The sequence below is a fragment of the Bombina bombina genome, chromosome 4, assembly GCF_027579735.1.
Source record: "Bombina bombina isolate aBomBom1 chromosome 4, aBomBom1.pri, whole genome shotgun sequence".
NCBI classification, from domain to species: domain Eukaryota; kingdom Metazoa; phylum Chordata; class Amphibia; order Anura; family Bombinatoridae; genus Bombina; species Bombina bombina.
This window is the reverse complement of record NC_069502.1, coordinates 414,146,614-414,164,583: the sequence shown is the minus strand read 5'-3', so window position 1 is coordinate 414,164,583 and position 17,970 is coordinate 414,146,614. Positions and strand designations below refer to the sequence as shown.

General features: G+C 38.9%; 1 protein-coding gene across 1 annotated transcript in view; it reads right to left on the bottom strand.

Annotated features, from left to right (window-relative positions):
* Window positions 1–1,573: 1,573 nt before the first annotated feature.
* Window positions 1,574–17,970, bottom strand: part of LOC128657506 (probable cation-transporting ATPase 13A4) — a 118,575-nt gene continuing 102,178 nt past the window's right edge. The window contains exons 27-30 of the mRNA XM_053711873.1: window positions 5,840–6,036; window positions 4,301–4,389; window positions 2,434–2,514; window positions 1,574–1,877 (exon numbers count right to left, since the gene is read on the bottom strand). Of these exons, the coding sequence (XP_053567848.1) occupies window positions 1,668–1,877; window positions 2,434–2,514; window positions 4,301–4,389; window positions 5,840–6,036 (577 nt within the window). The 3' untranslated portion in view covers window positions 1,574–1,667. The remainder of the gene's footprint in view (window positions 1,878–2,433; window positions 2,515–4,300; window positions 4,390–5,839; window positions 6,037–17,970) is intronic.

Here is a 17,970-nt window from a genome sequence, read left to right as displayed (position 1 = left end):
ACTTTATTAATTCATAAGAAATAAAATGTATGAGGTTTAATGAATCTTGATAAAAGGGACCTTAAACCCTTTGAGTTTGTAATATTAAGGGCTACATTTTATGTATTAAGTAAACTTAGCAATATATTTTCATGATTTGTTTTGCCCCTTTCTTGTTTTTTTAATTCTGAAAATTGTGTGTTTTCCATTTCCTGTTAAATGTGTAAGTGCAGATTCCAGATTTAATACTGCTTTATTCCACAAAGTCATGTGTCTAGTGACACATTTATTCCTAATTAGCCTCACAAGAGAAGTGAACATAGTGGAAAACACAGTGGCACTCATTACATTATAGATAATAACATTTTACAATTAGTTTTTTAATATTTAAATAAGTAGTTTATTTTAAGCTAATGTTTGTGATGAATACATCAAGTTTAGCTTTCAAACAAGAATACAAAGAGAAAAAAAACAAATTTGATGATAAAAAAAAAATTGGAAAGTTGTTTAAAATTACATGTCTGAATCATGCAAGTTTAATTGTGACTTGACTACCCCTTTAAATATGACACTACACCTTTCTACATTTTGTTGTATTATTTAGATTTTAATTAACTTAATCTGCAGCTGTACTTTTTCTTCTTTCCCTTAAAGGGAAAGTCTACTTGAAAATGTTTATTGTTTAGAAAGATAGATAATCCCTTTATTTCCTATTCCCCAGTTTTGGATAACCAATACTGTTACATTAATACACTTTTTACCCCTGTGATTACCATGCATCTAAGCATCTGCAGACTGCCCCTATCTCAGGTCTTTTGACAGACTTGCATTTTATAAATTAGTGCTAAATAATTCCACAGGAGTGAGCACAATGTTACTTATATGACACACGTGAACTAGCACTGCCTAGCTGTGAAAAACTGTCAAAGTGCATTGAGCTAAGAGGCGGCCTTTAATGGCTTAGAAATTAGCATATGAGCCTACCTAGGTTTAGCTTTCAACAAAAAATACCAAGAGAATAAAGCAAATTTAATGATAAAAGTTGTTTAAAATTAAATGCCCTATCTGAATAATGAAAGTTTATTTTTTCCCTTTAAACCTATAAATTATACATCACCAATTATACATTGGTGGTATTTTTTTGTTGTTACTATCATTACATCCTCATTGAAGTGTTGCTGTGCCATATCTCTGCATGGAGCAAAGTTGCTTAGGTTTTGGGTTAGTGGGCAGGATTATGTTTAAAAAGTATGGTTAGTCTTACAAGTGTTAGGAGTTTAAAGATAGTTTCATTGACTATGGTTAGGAGTTTAAGGATATGGCCAGGATTAACCTCTTAGCTGCTAGAGAGAAATGTAAAATGTCATAATCACAGGGAAATAATAAAATTACTTGTTTAAGTACAACTTGTAAAACTTAATCAGAGCTATAATTCAATGCTCCATTTTGACAACACCATTTTTAAAACTACTGGAAACCCCATCCATTGGTCAATATACCAGGAAATTGAAATTAATGCATTTTTTCTAGTATGCATTTTAAAAAAAATTGCAGAAAAAAAGTAATAAAAAAGTGGAGTCCAATCCTTATAAGAAAAATAGAAAATGGTAGATATTTATCAGGTATCAGTTTATAAAAATAAAGTTGTATTTTTCACTACAGAAAAAAAACAATAATAATAATACAAATTAAAAATCATCATTCTCAAATCCTTCATTGCAGTAGACTTCATTTGTGACTTCAATTTGAGCAGCATCAGCATATTGAGTGTCGTTAACTGGGGGCCAGATTGGATCATTCTGTAGCTTTCTGTACAATATCCTATATTGACTCTTTGAATAATATTTAACTAATCTTTTCAAATACAGCCAAAGTTTTCTATTTTCAATAATGGCTTCCTGAAAAAAAATACATAAATAAGTTTGCTGATAAAATATTATTTACCTTAATTTGGATTATGTTGTATTTACATGATACAAGTTAATACTATTCTAATATTCTGAAGACTATGCTTGTAAAATAATATATTTTGTTATTATATACACATATCAATGCTAAATACTACAAAAAAACATATTGCACATATGTAGATACTGTATATATAAAAGTACAATAAACACCTTTTGCTTTTGTGTAAAATTGTGCTTGTCCCTCGCCCCCTAGTGAGCAAATGATATAATACACAGGTGCTGAAAATGATATAGCTGGTTTATACAATTTGCAGCATTTTTAAAACCTTGGTTACAGATTTTACTTTTTTTGTTTCTTCTGGGAGAGTGGGACAAAGCACAATATTAACACAAAAACAAAAGGTGTTTAATGTAACCTTAGACAAGAGAAACAAACTTTCAAGTTACTATGTTGTACTGTTTAATTATACGGGTACTGTATTCTGCAGTAAAACTGATCATTTGGTATTATCTTGAAAGTATAGTAAATAAGATGGAAACATACCTCAACAATAAAAGACACAATGAAGAAAATAAATAGCATGATAAGGATGGAAATCCTCCATAGAGTTGGAGTGCAAACAAGCTGCAAAATAAAAGAAATGCATATCATTAAAATGGTATTCCTGTTCCTAGGATCTAAATACAATGGCCTCATTTCCATTACAGTTGTAAACTGTGTAAACTGGAGGTAACACGTATCTCTATTAATGTCTATGCAAGTGTTTTATATTATCAGCATTCTGCACAATTTACAACATCAATGAAAACTAGGCCTTATTGTGTAAGTAAAACTTTGATGATGTTCCAAGGTTCTGATACAGGGGTATATTCTATTCTATTTGAAAAGCTTATGAATTTTGTATCCTATAAAACTCATCATTAATAGTAATAGGGATTTTTGTAGATGAATTCTATACTAAACTTTAAGGGCCAGATTACGAGTGGAGCACAAAATTTCGATTTTGCGAGCACGCTTCCATAGGCTACATTCTGAGAGACATGGCATAGAACCTTGCGCAGCGCATGGGGTAATTCGCGCAGCAAATTTAAATATATATATATATATGAATATATACATATATAAATATATTTATCTATATAAGCATACACATATATATTTATAGAGAACACACAGTTCCCCATAGATCGCTATGCAAATGCACTTTTTAGTGTAATTTTTTTCCAACACCCCACAACCCCTGACTTTAACCCCTAAAAACTGCTTTGTGCATTTTTTTAACCCTTTGAGTGCTAAGCACTTTCCCACCTGGGTGCTAAGATTTTTTAATGTTATTTTTATTTTTTGAAGAATTTTTTTAAAAACTTTTATTTTATTTTTTTCAGACCCCCACTGTTGCAAAGGTTAGGTGATTACCTTTCCAATTTTGGGTCTTGGGGGTCTGTAGCTGCTTAGATGCCTGATATAAAGGCTTCTAAGCAGCACACCCCCTGCTCCTATACTTAACATTGTTAAGTATATATAAAGTTGCACCGTGACGTCATCACGTTATTGGGCGTGACGTCACCACGCAAAACAGGAAGCCTCAGCGATGCCTGTCACTCTACAGGCACGATCGCCGGGGTAGGAGCTAGTGGGAGCCCTCAAATCTCCCTCAAGGTGGGAGAGGGCTAGTGATGGCTCTGAGCATCATTAGCACCAGTGTGGGAAACTCAAAGGGTTAATTAAAAAATAAGCTACATTTTTTAATATAAAAAACTACACTACACTTAAATTTGGGGCAATTGGGCACATTTAGAACATTAACCAGAGATCTGATCTCTGGTTCATTTTCATAGTGCTAATTGCTACTGCGAGCTTGCGGTAGCAATAACCAGCCACTTGCAATGGCTGGTTATTTATCACGCATCCATAAACGGACATATTTGCCCGTTTACGGGTGCGCGATAAATTAGCTATCCACTTGTAATCTAGCCCTAAATCTGGAATATAATCTACCATATTTTCTGTAACACAATGCTAATCACTAGAACAGTTAGACAAATTGCTCACCAGATTACCAATCCCCTGTTGGTCTAATTTACAATATCATAAAAATATATATATATATATATATATATATATATATAACATAGGGATTTTCTCATTTGATGGAACACTCAATCTTATTGAATCTAGACAAGTAATCAGAAGGGATTTTTGAAATATATATGTGAAAGTGACTGACACAGTATTGCAATTCTTCTAAGAACACTCAATGTACATATTAAAACCATTATAAGAAAATATTTTCTTTTGTTTTCTTTTACAACTTTTTTTTTTTTAAAAGAATGTGAATCAATTCTAATCTACAAAATTGATAGAGGCACAAATGTTTAAACAACATATAATAAATTAATCGAATACTCACCTGCAATGCTTTATATACACTGTCATAGTCAGCAAACAAAATAAAGAGACAGGCAGCAAGTTGGATTGGCAGCAAACATATAAATATGTCTATGGGTAGATAAATTAAATTTTATTTATTAAATGTTCCACAATAAATATAAGCAAATACAATTCAGTGCACTGCATATTTTAATAGTTTTAGACAAATCAATAGAAACCATACAGTTTGCATATTTTGCTTAGCTAATGTCATGGTGTATGTACTGTAATTAAACAAAGGCAACCTTGATTTGTAAAATTTGAAAGGGAGAGATGTTATATACAAAAAGTGGGCCTACTCAATCAATACAAACGGTCAATCTCATTATTATTTTTATTATTAATATTATTATTTTGCTGGGTTGAAATGTTGAAGCAATTGAAATACATTAGATATTTGGGTTTTTAAATTGTTATCCATTTTCTTTTTAAAAGCAATATGCCAGTCTATAAAAAAAACACTTATCACATGGGATTACACACAGTGGTTAGATGGTGTATTCATTACTAAGTGGTTTCTGAGGGTAGGGGCAATTTCTAGCTTCTACCTCAGCTCACCAAGCGTCTAATAGAGCATCTCTCCTGTAGCCAGTAATGCACGATGGGGGAGCAAACTAAAGACTGTAGGTGTTTTTCATCCCTATGTACCCCCAGAATTACCAATATTATTATTATTATTATCGGTTATTTGTAGAGCGCCAACATATTCTGTAGCGCTATAAACATAGAAGGAATACATGGAGACATTTATAGGTATCAAACGAGTAGAGGGCCCTTCCAAGAGTCACACTTTTGTAGTCAGCTCTAAAGACGGTGATCTGCAAGCAGTTGGGCTCTTAGGCTTACATGCTAAGGGGGTTCAAGGGATAGCAATGGAGGAGAGGAAACGGTATAATTCTTTATTTTAGGTTAGTGTAGGTTGTATGCATCCCTGAACAGTAGAGTCTTTAGAGAGCGCTTAAAATTTTCAAAACTAGGGGAGAGTGAGGCAGAGAGTTCCACAAGATAGAGCCAGTCTGGAGAAGTCCTGTGAGTGGGAGTGGGAGGTAACCAGAGAGGAGGAGAGTAGGAGGTCATAAACAGAGTGAAGGGGACGAGAGAGAGAGTATCTGGAAACAAGGTCTGAGCTGTAGGGGGGAGTTGTGCAGTTGAGGGCTTTGTGTGTCAGAGTGAGAATTTTGTGTTTAATCCTAGAGGCAAGAGCAAGCCAGTGAAGGGATTGGCAGAGAGGTGCAGCAGATGAAGAGCGACGTGTAAGAAAGATGAGCCTGGCAATATGAATTACTTTTGGATTTATTTACTCTATAGCCTACCTGAAGCTCTGTGTCATTTGTAATTTTAGAGGATATCAGATAGCCAGACAAATTATTGGCCAATGTAAAAAACTGAATTTAGCATATTACAAAGTCATCAGGCCATTAAGGAAAACAACTAACTTTACATGTAAATTGCAATAATGTCTAGATCACTTTAGTGAAATAGACCCTGAGTTACAGAATGTTTTATAAAGCACACTTACAATTTGTATATATTGGTTTTCTGAATGGTTTTCCTTTGCTGAAAACAAATGCTACAATTATACAGCTGATTGTGGTTATTGACCACAATGTTGTAGTTTCATAGCTATCATAACCAGAGCTTTCTTGTGTTTCATTACTGGCTCCTTCTGTAGAGTTAGGACTAAAGGTGATGTTCTCATTTGCAGGAGCACATGCCCTAGTGAAAACATAGAACTTAAATTAGAAATGAATTCTGTGTAAAACATTGTGGCCTCTTATATAGTTTTCAGTACAGCATTCAGCCTCTATGTGCTATGTTTAACATTTACAAATAAAATACATTTCCTAAACATATTTTGCTAAACATGGCAAAGTCGTAGTTACAAAACAAACAGTTTATTAATGCTTTTATTTATTTAAATAAAAATGAATCTTAAAACATTTCTTTTGTGATTCAGATAGATCATGCAATTTGAAACAACTTTCTAACGGCTAGATTACGAGTTTTGCGTTATGAGGGGTGCTGTACTAACTTGCACGTTATTGTCACCACTCACTTTCCTACAGCGCTGATATTACAGGTTTTCAGAAACCCGGCGTTAAAAGACAAGAAGTGAGCGTAGAGCAAAATTGTGTTCCATACCGTACTCCAATACCAGCGCTGCTTAAGTCAGCGGTGAGCTGGTTGTACGTGCTCGTGCACGATTTCCCCATAGACATCAATGGGGAGAGCCAGCTGATAAAAAGTCTAACACCTGCAATAAAGCAGTGTAAAGCTCAGTAACGCAGCCCCATTGATTCCTATGGGGAAACACATTTTATGTTTACACCTAACACCCTAACATGAACCCCAAGTCTAAATACCCCTAATCTTACACTCATTAACCCCTAATCTGCTGCCCCCGACATCACCGACACCTACATTATATTTATTAACCCCTAATCTGCCGCTCAGGACATCGCCGACACCTACATTATTCTTATTAACCCCTAATCTGCCGCTCCGGACATCGCCACCACTATAATAAACATATTAACCCCTAAACCACTGCAGTCCCGCATCGAAACATAAACATATTAACCCCTAAATCTAAGTCTAACCCTAACCCCCTCTAACTTAAATATAATTAAATTAAATCTAAATCAAACCTACTATTAACAACTAAATAATTCCTATTTAAAACTAAATAATTACCTGTAAAATAAACCCTAAGCTAGCTGCAATAGCTATATTTATTTTAATTAGGGGGTGTTAGGGTTAGGGTTAGACTTAGATTTAGGGGTTAATAAATTTAGTATAGTGACAGCGACGTTGGGGGCAGCAAATTAAGGGTTAATAAATGTAGGTAGGTGGTGGCGATGTTAGGGGCGGCAGATTATCGGGTTAATAATATTTAACTAGTGTTTGCGAGGCGGGAGTGCGGCGGTTTAGGGGTTAATATGTTTATTCTAGTGGCGGCGATGTTGGGAGCGGCAGATTAGGCGTTAATAATTTTATTTTAGTGTTTGCAATGCGGGAGGGCCTCGGTTTAGGGGTTAATAGGTAGTTTATGGGTGTTAGTGTACTTTTTAGCACTTTAGTTATGAGTTTTATGCTACGGCTTTGTAGTGTAAAACTCATAACTACTGTCTTTAGAATGTGTTACAAATCTTGATGGTATAGGCTGTACCGCTCACTTTTTGGCCTCCCAGGACAAGCTTGTAATACCGGTGCTATGGAAGTCCCATTGAAAAAAGAGTTTACACAATTTTGGTAAGTTGATTTGCGGTGAGGCCAAAAAAGTGTGCGGTGCCCTAATTCTGCAAGATTCGTAATACCTGCGGGAGTAAAAAAGCAGCGTTATGAGGCTTAACGCTGCTTTTTTACTCATAACGCAAGACATAACATAATCTAGCCGTATGTTACTTCTATTATCAATTTTTCTTTGTTCTCTTGGTATCTTTAGTTAAAAAGCAGGAATGTAAGCTCAGGAGCCTGTCCATGTCTGGAGCACTATATGGCAGCAGTTTTGCAAGAATGTTATCCATTTGCAAGAGCACTATATGGCAGATATTTCTTCAACAAAGAATACAATGTGAACAAAGCAAAACTTTTTTTTCAAATTGTATGCTCTGCCTGAATCACAAAAGAAAGTATTTGATTTTTCTATCCCTTTAAACACACACACACACTATTAATCACAGTGACTGTGAAAATTATTTGGTGTATCTAAATTATTAGATCTTAAAGGGACATAAACCCAAATGTTTTCTTTTATGATTCAGATAGATTGTGCAATTTTAAACAACTTTCCAATTCACTTCTATTATCAAATTTGCTTAATTATCTTGATATCCTTAGTTAAAGGAGCAGCAATGAACTACTAGGAGCTAGTTGAACACATCAGGTGAACCAATCAATGGAGGCAAATGTGTGCAGCCACCAATCAGCAGCTAGTTCCCCGCAGTGCACTGCTGTTCCTGAGCCTACCAAGGTATGCTTTTCAACAAAGCATATCAAGAAACAAAGCAATTTAGATAATAGAAATACATTTGAAAGTTGTTTAAAATTGCATGTTCTATTTGAATCATGAAACTTTAATTTTGACTTTACTGTCCCTTTAATGGAAAGATTATAATAAGTTTTTTTTAACCATACAAAAGATGTAATTATGTTAAGTTTCAACATAAAAGGGATATTACATCAAAGCATGTACTGTATAACATGCATATAAATTAAAACTATTTAAACATATTTTTCCCCCCACAAAACCAGTGTGTTAAATTTGAAAGTATAACTGTGTGTTCAGCTACTTAGGTTCCTGTTTACTGGCTAATAAATAATAATGAAGTTCTTATGGTGAAAAGTGAGATGTCTCACAAGCACAAAAACTAGAAATCAAGAAAATCCATTCACCAAAAAATGTTAATACATTTTAAAATTAACTCTTAGATACACAATAAAATCGCTCTTATATATTACCTTAAAAACCTTGAATAATGGATTTTTGCACCAGATCAGTTAAAATATTTTTTTTCATTGTGTTTAGTGTGCTATACACTATGGGCTAGATTACATGTGGAGCACTATTTAGTGCTCCCGCTCAAGCGTTTACTTCACTAGATGGAAGCTTTGGGTATCACACGTATTACAAGTTAAAAGTAACGTATTCTCCTCATAGAAGTCAGAAGAAAACAAGAACAAGAAAAAAACTAACACCTATCGCTCTTACGCTAACCTGACAGGAGTTATGAATAGTTCACATTCCAATGTTCTTCACTTACAGAACAATCACATAGATTACGAGTTTTGTGCTAAACAGGGTGTGAAAATAATGCCAAAAAATGTGCGTTATTGCACTCCCCATAGCGCTGCCATTACGAGTTACTGAAAAACTTTCTTGTGCTGTGCATTATGGTGCGTTAAGCTCCATACCGCACCAAAGCCAAGGGCAGAGTTTACGTGCTTGTGAACGTTTTCCCCCATAGACATCAATGGGGAGAAAGTGTTAGAAAAAAAACTAACTCCTGCAATTGCGGAATGGAGATCGCCGTAAAGCAACCCCATTGATGTCTATAGGGAAAAGAAAGTTATGTTTAACCCTAACATAAACCCCTAATCTAAACACCCCTAATCTGCCACCCAACATCACTGACACTAAATAAAGTTATTAACCCCTAACCACTATTCAGCCACTCCCCGACATCACTGACACTAATAAAGAGGAACCCTGAATGAAAACTTTGAGGAAAGGGTTCTGTGACCCCCATGGAGGCCAAGTGGAAGGGTCATATGGGGGCCAGTAGGTTGGGCCTCATGAGGGTAGGCGGTGGAAGGTAGCGGAAGTGTGGCATTTCAGGATCAGCACTTGCGAGGAGAAGCTGCTGCTTTCCTGTGTACAGCTGAATGGCGGGACCCGTTGAACGGCAGGTGGCTCTTACCTCTTATCTGTCTTGCTGTGGCTGCTTTCAGGAGGTGTTTTCTCAGCAAGTTTAGAGCTGAGCAGGATTGTGGCTGGAAGCATCAAATTTTGACCAGGACTGCAAGGAGAAGCTGAGTGCAGATCCAGAACGTGTGAGGAGAAGATGCTGCTTCCCTGCGCACAGCTGAATGGTGGGACCCATGCAGCGGCTGGTAGCTCTTACCTGCCCTGCGGCCCCAGACGTTTCTTTAAAGCAGGAGCAGTCAAACACGCCCCTCTGATCAAACTACGTTGATGGTACTGAGCTACTAGCTTGCTAGTGCTTAAGTGTGGGGATAGTGGCAAGTGAGCCCGGAGCAGATGTACGGCAGGTTTGGCCTGTCAGGCTTGATTTGAGGAGCTGGGCTATGCATGTGGCACAACATTGACTTGTTCAGCCAGACTGGAAGGATTGGCGTAGGGATCCACGTGGGCCCGAGTTGCCTGGGAAGCAGCAGCGGTTCTGCATGGTACTATAGGGGATGATAGGCTGTTTGTGAGCTAGTAATGGCATTGAGGGGTCTATAAGTATTGTGAAAGGGACGCATGTCAGGGTGACAGGAATCAGACTGAGACGAGAAGTGCAAAAATAATCACACCTTTATTAATAGCAAAAAATAATAAAAAGTCCACCAGTCAAATAACAAGCCAGGAATCAAAACCAGAGCTGGCAGTCAGACGAGCCGAGTCAGGAGCCAAAGCGAATAGTCAGAAGATCCGGTATCAGGAACAAGGAAAACAGCAGAGTCAGGAACAAGCCAGGGATCAGGAACCAGGAAGGACGTCAGGCAGCCAGGTAATACACAGGAACTCTCACAAACAGGTCTGAGATAACGCAAAGGCAAAGCATACTGAACAGAGGCCCTTTAAATAATAAGTGATGACATCACAATTCTGAGACTGCATCCTGTCTCACATGGATGATGCACACCAGTCTGGCCATAAAAGGAAGTGCAGGAATTGAGCAGCATCCCCCACAATGCACCATAGTCAGGAAGAGAGGTGAGTAAAATGGCTGCCAGCAGCACATGGCAAACACAACAGGGAAAAAACCCTGACAGTACCCTCCCCTCAACGACCCCTCCCCCGCGGGGGGACAAAAGGCTTATTGGGGACACGGGCATGGAAGGCACGCAGGAGGGCGGGAGCATGAACAGCAGAGGAGGGAACCCAAGAACGCTCCTCCGGACCGTAGCCTCTCCAGTGAACCAAATACTGTACACGGCCCCTGGACATACGAGAGTCAATAATGCTGCTGACCTCATACTCCTCATGGTTGTCAACAAAGATAGGACGGGGACGAGGCAACACAGTGGTAAACCGATTACAAACCAATGGTTTCAAGAGGGAGACATGAAAAACATTTGAGATGCGCATAGCAGGAGGAAGGTCAAGAGCGTAGGCCACAGGATTAACCAGTCAGAGTATTCGAAAAGGACCAACATAATGGGGAGCCAATTTATTGGAAGGCACACGAAGGTTCAAGTTGTGGGAGGACAGCCAAACTCTCTCACCAACCTGGTAGGAAGGTGCGGGCAGACGCCTACGATCAGCCTGGAACATTTGGCGCAGCATAGAACGATGAAGACAATCCTGAATCTGCACCCACGTGGAACGGAGTTGCCGGAGATGCTCCTCCAAAGGCGGAATACCCTGAGACATGAATGAATCGGGCAACAAGGATGGTTGAAACCCATAATTCGCCATGAATGGGGGTATCTTGGAGGAAGCATTAATAGCACTATTACGAGCAAACTCTGCCCAAGCTAACAGTTCAGACCAATTATTGTGGTGATCTGAGACATAGCAATGGAGGAACTGTTCCAGAGCTTGATTAGACCGTTCCGCAGCCCCATTGGATTGATGGGGATATGCCGAGGAGAAGGAAAGCTGGATCCCCATTTGAGCACAAAAGGAACGCCAAAATCTGGAGACAAACTGGCTACCCTGGTCCGACACTATCTCCTTGGGTAACCCATGTAAATGGAAGACCTCCCAGGCAAAAATTGAAACAAGCTCCTGAGCGGTAGGCAGCTTCATCAAGGGAATGCAATGTGACATTTTAGAAAAACAGTATAACAGGAGTAGGTACAGACTCCTCCTTGGACAGAGGCGAAAATTGTCGAGAGAGGGCATCAGCCCTAACATTCTTACTACCAGGCAGGTAGGAGACCACATAATTAAACCGAGACAAAAATAGCACCCATCTGGCCTGTCGGGGCGACAAACATTTTGCTTCAGATAGATAAGTTAAATTCTTGTGGTCAGTAAGAATGAGCACTGGCACGCTAGTACCCTCGAGAAGATTCCTCCATTCCTTAAGTGCCAAAATTATGGCCAGTAATTCCCTGTCGCCAATTTCATAATTGCACTCCGCTGGAGACCATTTTTTAGAGAAGAAACCACACGGATGCAAGGAACCGTCAGGCGTAGGACGTTGAGACAAGAGGGCACCTACTCCAGTCTCAGACGCATCGACCTCAATAATGAAAGGCAGGACAGGGTTAAAATGAGCCAGAACTGGAGCATCAGCAAAGGCAGTCTTAAGACTATCAAAGGCCTTAATGGCAGTAGGTGACCAATGGAGTGGATCATTCTCTTTACGGGTCATGTCTGTGATAGGTTTGACCAAAGAAGAAAAGTTTTTAATAAACTTTCTATAATAATTGACGAACCCCAAAAAACGTTGAATAGACCGAAGACCAACTGGGCGAGTCCACTGCAGAACTGCAGATAACTTGTCAGGATCCATGGAGAACCCTGCAACGGAGATAACATAACCTAGGAAGGTTACTTGAGTCTGCTGGAACTCACATTTCTCGAGTTTACAAAACAGGCCGTTTTCACGTAGTCTCTGAAGAACCCGTGTAACATCAGAACGATGAGCCTCAAGTGTGGGTGAGTGTTTGAGGATGTCGTCTAAGTACACCACAACACACTGTTGCAACATATCTCATAGGACATTATTAATAAATTCCTGAAAAACAGCAGGAGCATTACATAGGCCAAAGGGCATTACAAGATACTCATAATGCCCGTGCCTGGTGTTAAATGCTGTTTTCCATTTGTGGCCCTCCTTAATCCTAACAAGATTGTACGCTCCTCTAAAATCAAGTTTAGTAAAGACCATAGCTCCCTTGAGGTGGTCAAAGAGTTCCGTAATAAGCAGAATAGGGTAAGCATTCTTAATGGTAAGACGATTAAGACCCCTATAATCAATACATGGTCTTAACTCGCCACCCTTTTTCTTCACAAAGAAGAAGCCAGCCCCTGCAGGAGAGCAGGATTTGCGGATGATCCCCCGCGACAAAGCATCGGCAACATACTCCTCCATAGCACAATTCTCTGCAACAGACAAAGGGTACACCCGGCCCCGAGGAGGAATGGCTCCGGGTTGCAGGTCTATGGCACAATCGTAAGACCAGTGAGGAGGCAACGTACCGGCACGCACCTTGTCAAACATATCTAGGAACTCTCGGTACTCCTCTGGCAATTGAGAAACCGAAGAAGTGCACAAGACTTTAACTGGTTTCCGAAGACAAGTGGAAATACATTGCAGGGACCATGACAAAATTTTGGACCTGCGCCAGTCGAAACTGGGATTGTGCTTTTGGAGCCAGGGATAACCCAGAACAACTGGAAAATGCGGAGAGTTTATCACCTGGAACTGGAGGGTTTCAAAATGGAGAGCCCCAACAGCCATGGACAACGGAGCAATTTCGTGAGTAACGAGTGCGGGCTGAAGGGGGCTGCCATCAATGGCCTCAATAGCAAGCGGAATGGACCAAGGCAAAACAGGAATGGAGTGCTTTGATACAAAAGCACTGTCAATGAAATATCCCGCAGCACCGGAGTCAACAAGAGGCTGGGTGACTATGGAGGAGTCCACCCAGGAAAGGACAACTGTGACCAAAGGTTTCTCCTTAAGCGGTTCCGGGGACGAGGATAAACCACCCAAGGTCTGCCCCCGACAGGACCTTAGGTGTGAGCTTTTCCCGGCCCTGTAGGACAAGACTTCAAAAAGTGGCCCTGTAACCCACAATAGAGGCAGAGCCCCTCCCTCCTCCTAAAGGCCCTCTCCGCCGTAGAGAGGCACGTGAATCCCAGCTGCATCGGCTCAGCAGTACCTGGTGACTCGGGACCAGGAGGCATGGGAGGAGAGGGAGGCATGGGTGGGATTGAACACGTAGGAGACAACGGAACAGGAGGCATCAGCAAACGCTCCTTGAAAGAGGGCCTCTCTCTGAGTCTGATGTCAATTAGGATCGATAAAGACAACAATGCCTCGAGATCCTCTGGTAAATCTCTGGCAGCAACTTCGTCTTTAAACACATCAAAGAGCCCATGAAAGAAGGCGGCAACAAGGGCTTCATTGTTCCAACCTATCTCTGCGGCAAGCGTACGGAACTCAATAGCATACTGAGCAACAGATCTTGTACCTTGCTGAATGGACATGAGTCGTTTAGCAGCAGAGGAGGAGCGAGCCGGAACATCAAATACCCTTCAAAAGGAGGCCACAAATTCAGGGTATTCTATAAAGGAAAAACAAAAGAAGCGCAACACCACATCAAGGTAGACGTTATGCACATTTATTATCCACACCGTAATTATTGCACTTACAATATGTACTTTTAAAAATAGCCTTTATCCCACTCTGGGGAAGATAAAAGACAAGTCCGAGTAAACTCTCAATTGCTCCAGGGCTCAGCAACTTAGTCCGAGTTCGTTTGTTCCCTGTGTTACTTCCTGGTGTTTAGGAGCCGTCCGTAGCAAACAAACTCGGACTAAGTTGCTGAGCCCTGGAGCAATTGAGAATTTACTCGGACTTGTCTTTTATCTTCCCCAGAGTGGGATAAAGGCTATTTTTAAAAGTACATCTTGTAAGTGCAATAATTACTGTGTGGATAATAAATGTGCATAACGTCTACCTTGATGTGGTGTTGCGCTTCTTTAGTTTTTCCTTTATAGAATTTCCAATTGAGAGAGTGTCTAGAAACAGGCCTTTGAAAACAGCTGCACCTCACATCCCAAGGATTTTTTATTGGAGCTGACCTCATTGACTATTACAGCAGCTATTTCTAAGTCTGGAAGCTCCATAGGACTTTTCCCTGTATGGGGTAATATTTTATTTGCCTTTAATGAATTGTGTATTTCCATTGTTTGGTATGAATTAATGTTTATATTGTTATCTGCATCAAAATCATTTTAATTTATTTATATTTCCTGTTTGTAGACATATTATATATATTTTTAATATAGTATATATTTTTATATTTTTATATTTTTTATTATATCCACTACCCTCCTGAGTTGCGCTGTTAATACTTTAAATTTGTACAAATTCAGGGTAATTTGAAATCACAGGTTTATTAGTCTCCCACAAGGGATTAGCCCAGGCAAGAGCTGTGTCAGAGAGTAACGAGATGAGAAATCCCACCTTAGCTCTGTCAGAGGGAAACGCCTGAGGTAACATCTCAAAGTAAATGCCCACCTGGTTCAAAAACCCTCTGCACTGATTAGGATCGTCTCCATATTGCTGAGGTAGAGGTGCAGAACCGGACATGCTCCTGGTAGGCATAGGTGCAGCAGCGGAAACAGAAGCAGCCATAACTTGCGGGACACTTTGGTCCAAATGTGCCTTGCGAGTCAGCAGGGTTTGCAGGGCTAGTGCAAATTGATCCAAACGGTGATCTTGTTCATCCATCCTGAAAATGATGGCAGGTAAAGGGGGATTATTAGCACCATCAGGATTTTTTAGAGTTTACTTTTAGGGAGGACTTAGTAATTTTTTAAGGTAAAAGCTGTTTAACTTAGGGCAATGCCCTACAAAAGGCCCTTTTAAGGGCTATTGGTAGTTTATTGCAGGTAAGGGTGTGTTTTTATTTTGGGGGGCTTTTTTATTTTTATAGGGCTATAGGTGTAATTGTTTTTATTGTTGATAATTTTGTTTATTATTTTTTTGTAATCTTAGAGTTTATTTTTCGTAATATAGTGTTTATTATTTTTTGTAAAAAAAATTCTTAGTGTTAGGTTTTTATAAATTTGTAATTTATGCTTTTTATTTTTTCGTAGTTTTATGTTTTTTTACATTTTTTATTTAGGTTTTTAATTGGTAGTTAGTTTTATTTTATAAGAATAGTTATGTTAGGTTAATTTATATTTTTTATTTCACAGGTTAGTTTTTATTTATTTAAAGATAGTTATATTGTAATTTTAATTAAAGTTAGGGGGTTGTTAGGTTTAGGGGTTAATAATTTAATTTTGTGTTTTGCAATGGTGGGGGGCTGGCGGTTTAGGGGTTAATAGGTTTAGTTTAGTAATTACGATGTGGAGGGCTGGGGGATTAGGTGTTAATAGGTTTAGTTTATTAGTTACGATGTGGGTGCTGGAGGTTTAGGGGTAATACTTTACTATAGTGTTGACGATGTTGGGTGCTGGCGGTTTAGGGGTTTATAGGTTTATTTAGTGTCGGCGATGTCGGGGGCAGCGGATTAGGGGTTAATAGGTTTATTTAATAGTCGTGATGTGGGTGGGAGTCAGATTAGGGGTTAATAAATATAATATAGTGTTTGCAATGCGGGAGAGCGGCGGTTTAGGGGTTAATAGGTAGTTTATGGGTGTTAGTGTACTTTGTAACATTTTAGTTATGAGTTTTGTGAACTACTGCTCTCAGGTGGCTGAATGAATCGTGTCGGTATAGGCTGTAACGCAAGCATTTTAGCCGGGCAGGAAAATCCCACACTAAAACGTAATTTTCTGATTGCGGAATATACGTTGCTTTACAGGCTAAAATGCTTGCAGCATAGCTATACCGCCGCGACTCGTAATATGCGTTCCGGCCATTCCACTCGCATTGGCCAATTTTTCAGCGGTATAGCTGTACCACAAAACTCGTAATCTAGCCGAATGTTATTTTTATTGTAAATATATATTTCTATGTATATATATCTATGTATAACCCTATACCTGTATATCTATTCCTATATGTATATATATAGGTATAGATATCTATTTTACATTAACAGTATCACACATATATAAAGATACATACTTATTAAAGTATGTATGAATGTATGCTTCGTTGTTCAGTGCAATTTAGGTCTATCAGCGCACATGAAAAAGTACTAACTTCAATTTGCGTTATTGAAATATTAAATATAAAATATCCTCAAATATTAATAATAATTGTTAACAATTACTGTAAGGAAATATATATATATATATATATATATATATATATATATACAGGGAGTGCAGAATTATTAGGCAAGTTGTATTTTTGAGGATTAATTTTATTATTGAACAACAACCATGTTCTCAATGAACCCAAAAAACTCATTAATATCAAAGCTGAATAGTTTTGGAAGTAGTTTTTAGTTTGTTTTTAGTTATAGCTATTTTAGGGGGATATCTGTGTGTGCAGGTGACTATTACTGTGCATAATTATTAGGCAACTTAACAAAAAACAAATATATACCCATTTCAATTATTTATTTTTACCAGTGAAACCAATATAACATCTCAACATTCACAAATATACATTTCTGACATTCAAAAACAAAACAAAAACAAATCAGTGACCAATATAGCCACCTTTCTTTGCAAGGACACTCAAAAGCCTGCCATCCATGGATTCTGTCAGTGTTTTGATCTGTTCACCATCAACATTGCGTGCAGCAGCAACCACAGCCTCCCAGACACTGTTCAGAGAGGTGTACTGTTTTCCCTCCTTGTAAATCTCACATTTGATGATGGACCACAGGTTCTCAATGGGGTTCAGATCAGGTGAACAAGGAGGCCATGTCATTAGATTTTCTTCTTTTATACCCTTTCTTGCCAGCCACGCTGTGGAGTACTTGGACGCGTGTGATGGAGCATTGTCCTGCATGAAAATCATGTTTTTCTTGAAGGATGCAGACTTCTTCCTGTACCACTGCTTGCAGAAGGTGTCTTCCAGAAACTGGCAGTAGGACTGGGAGTTGAGCTTGACTCCATCCTCAACCCGAAAAGGCCCCACAAGCTCATCTTTGATGATACCAGCCCAAACCAGTACTCCACCTCCACCTTGCTGGCGTCTGAGTCGGACTGGAGCTCTCTGCCCTTTACCAATCCAGCCATGGGCCCATCCATCTGGCCCATCAAGACTCACTCTCATTTCATCAGTCCATAAAACCTTAGAAAAATCAGTCTTGAGATATTTCGTGGCCCAG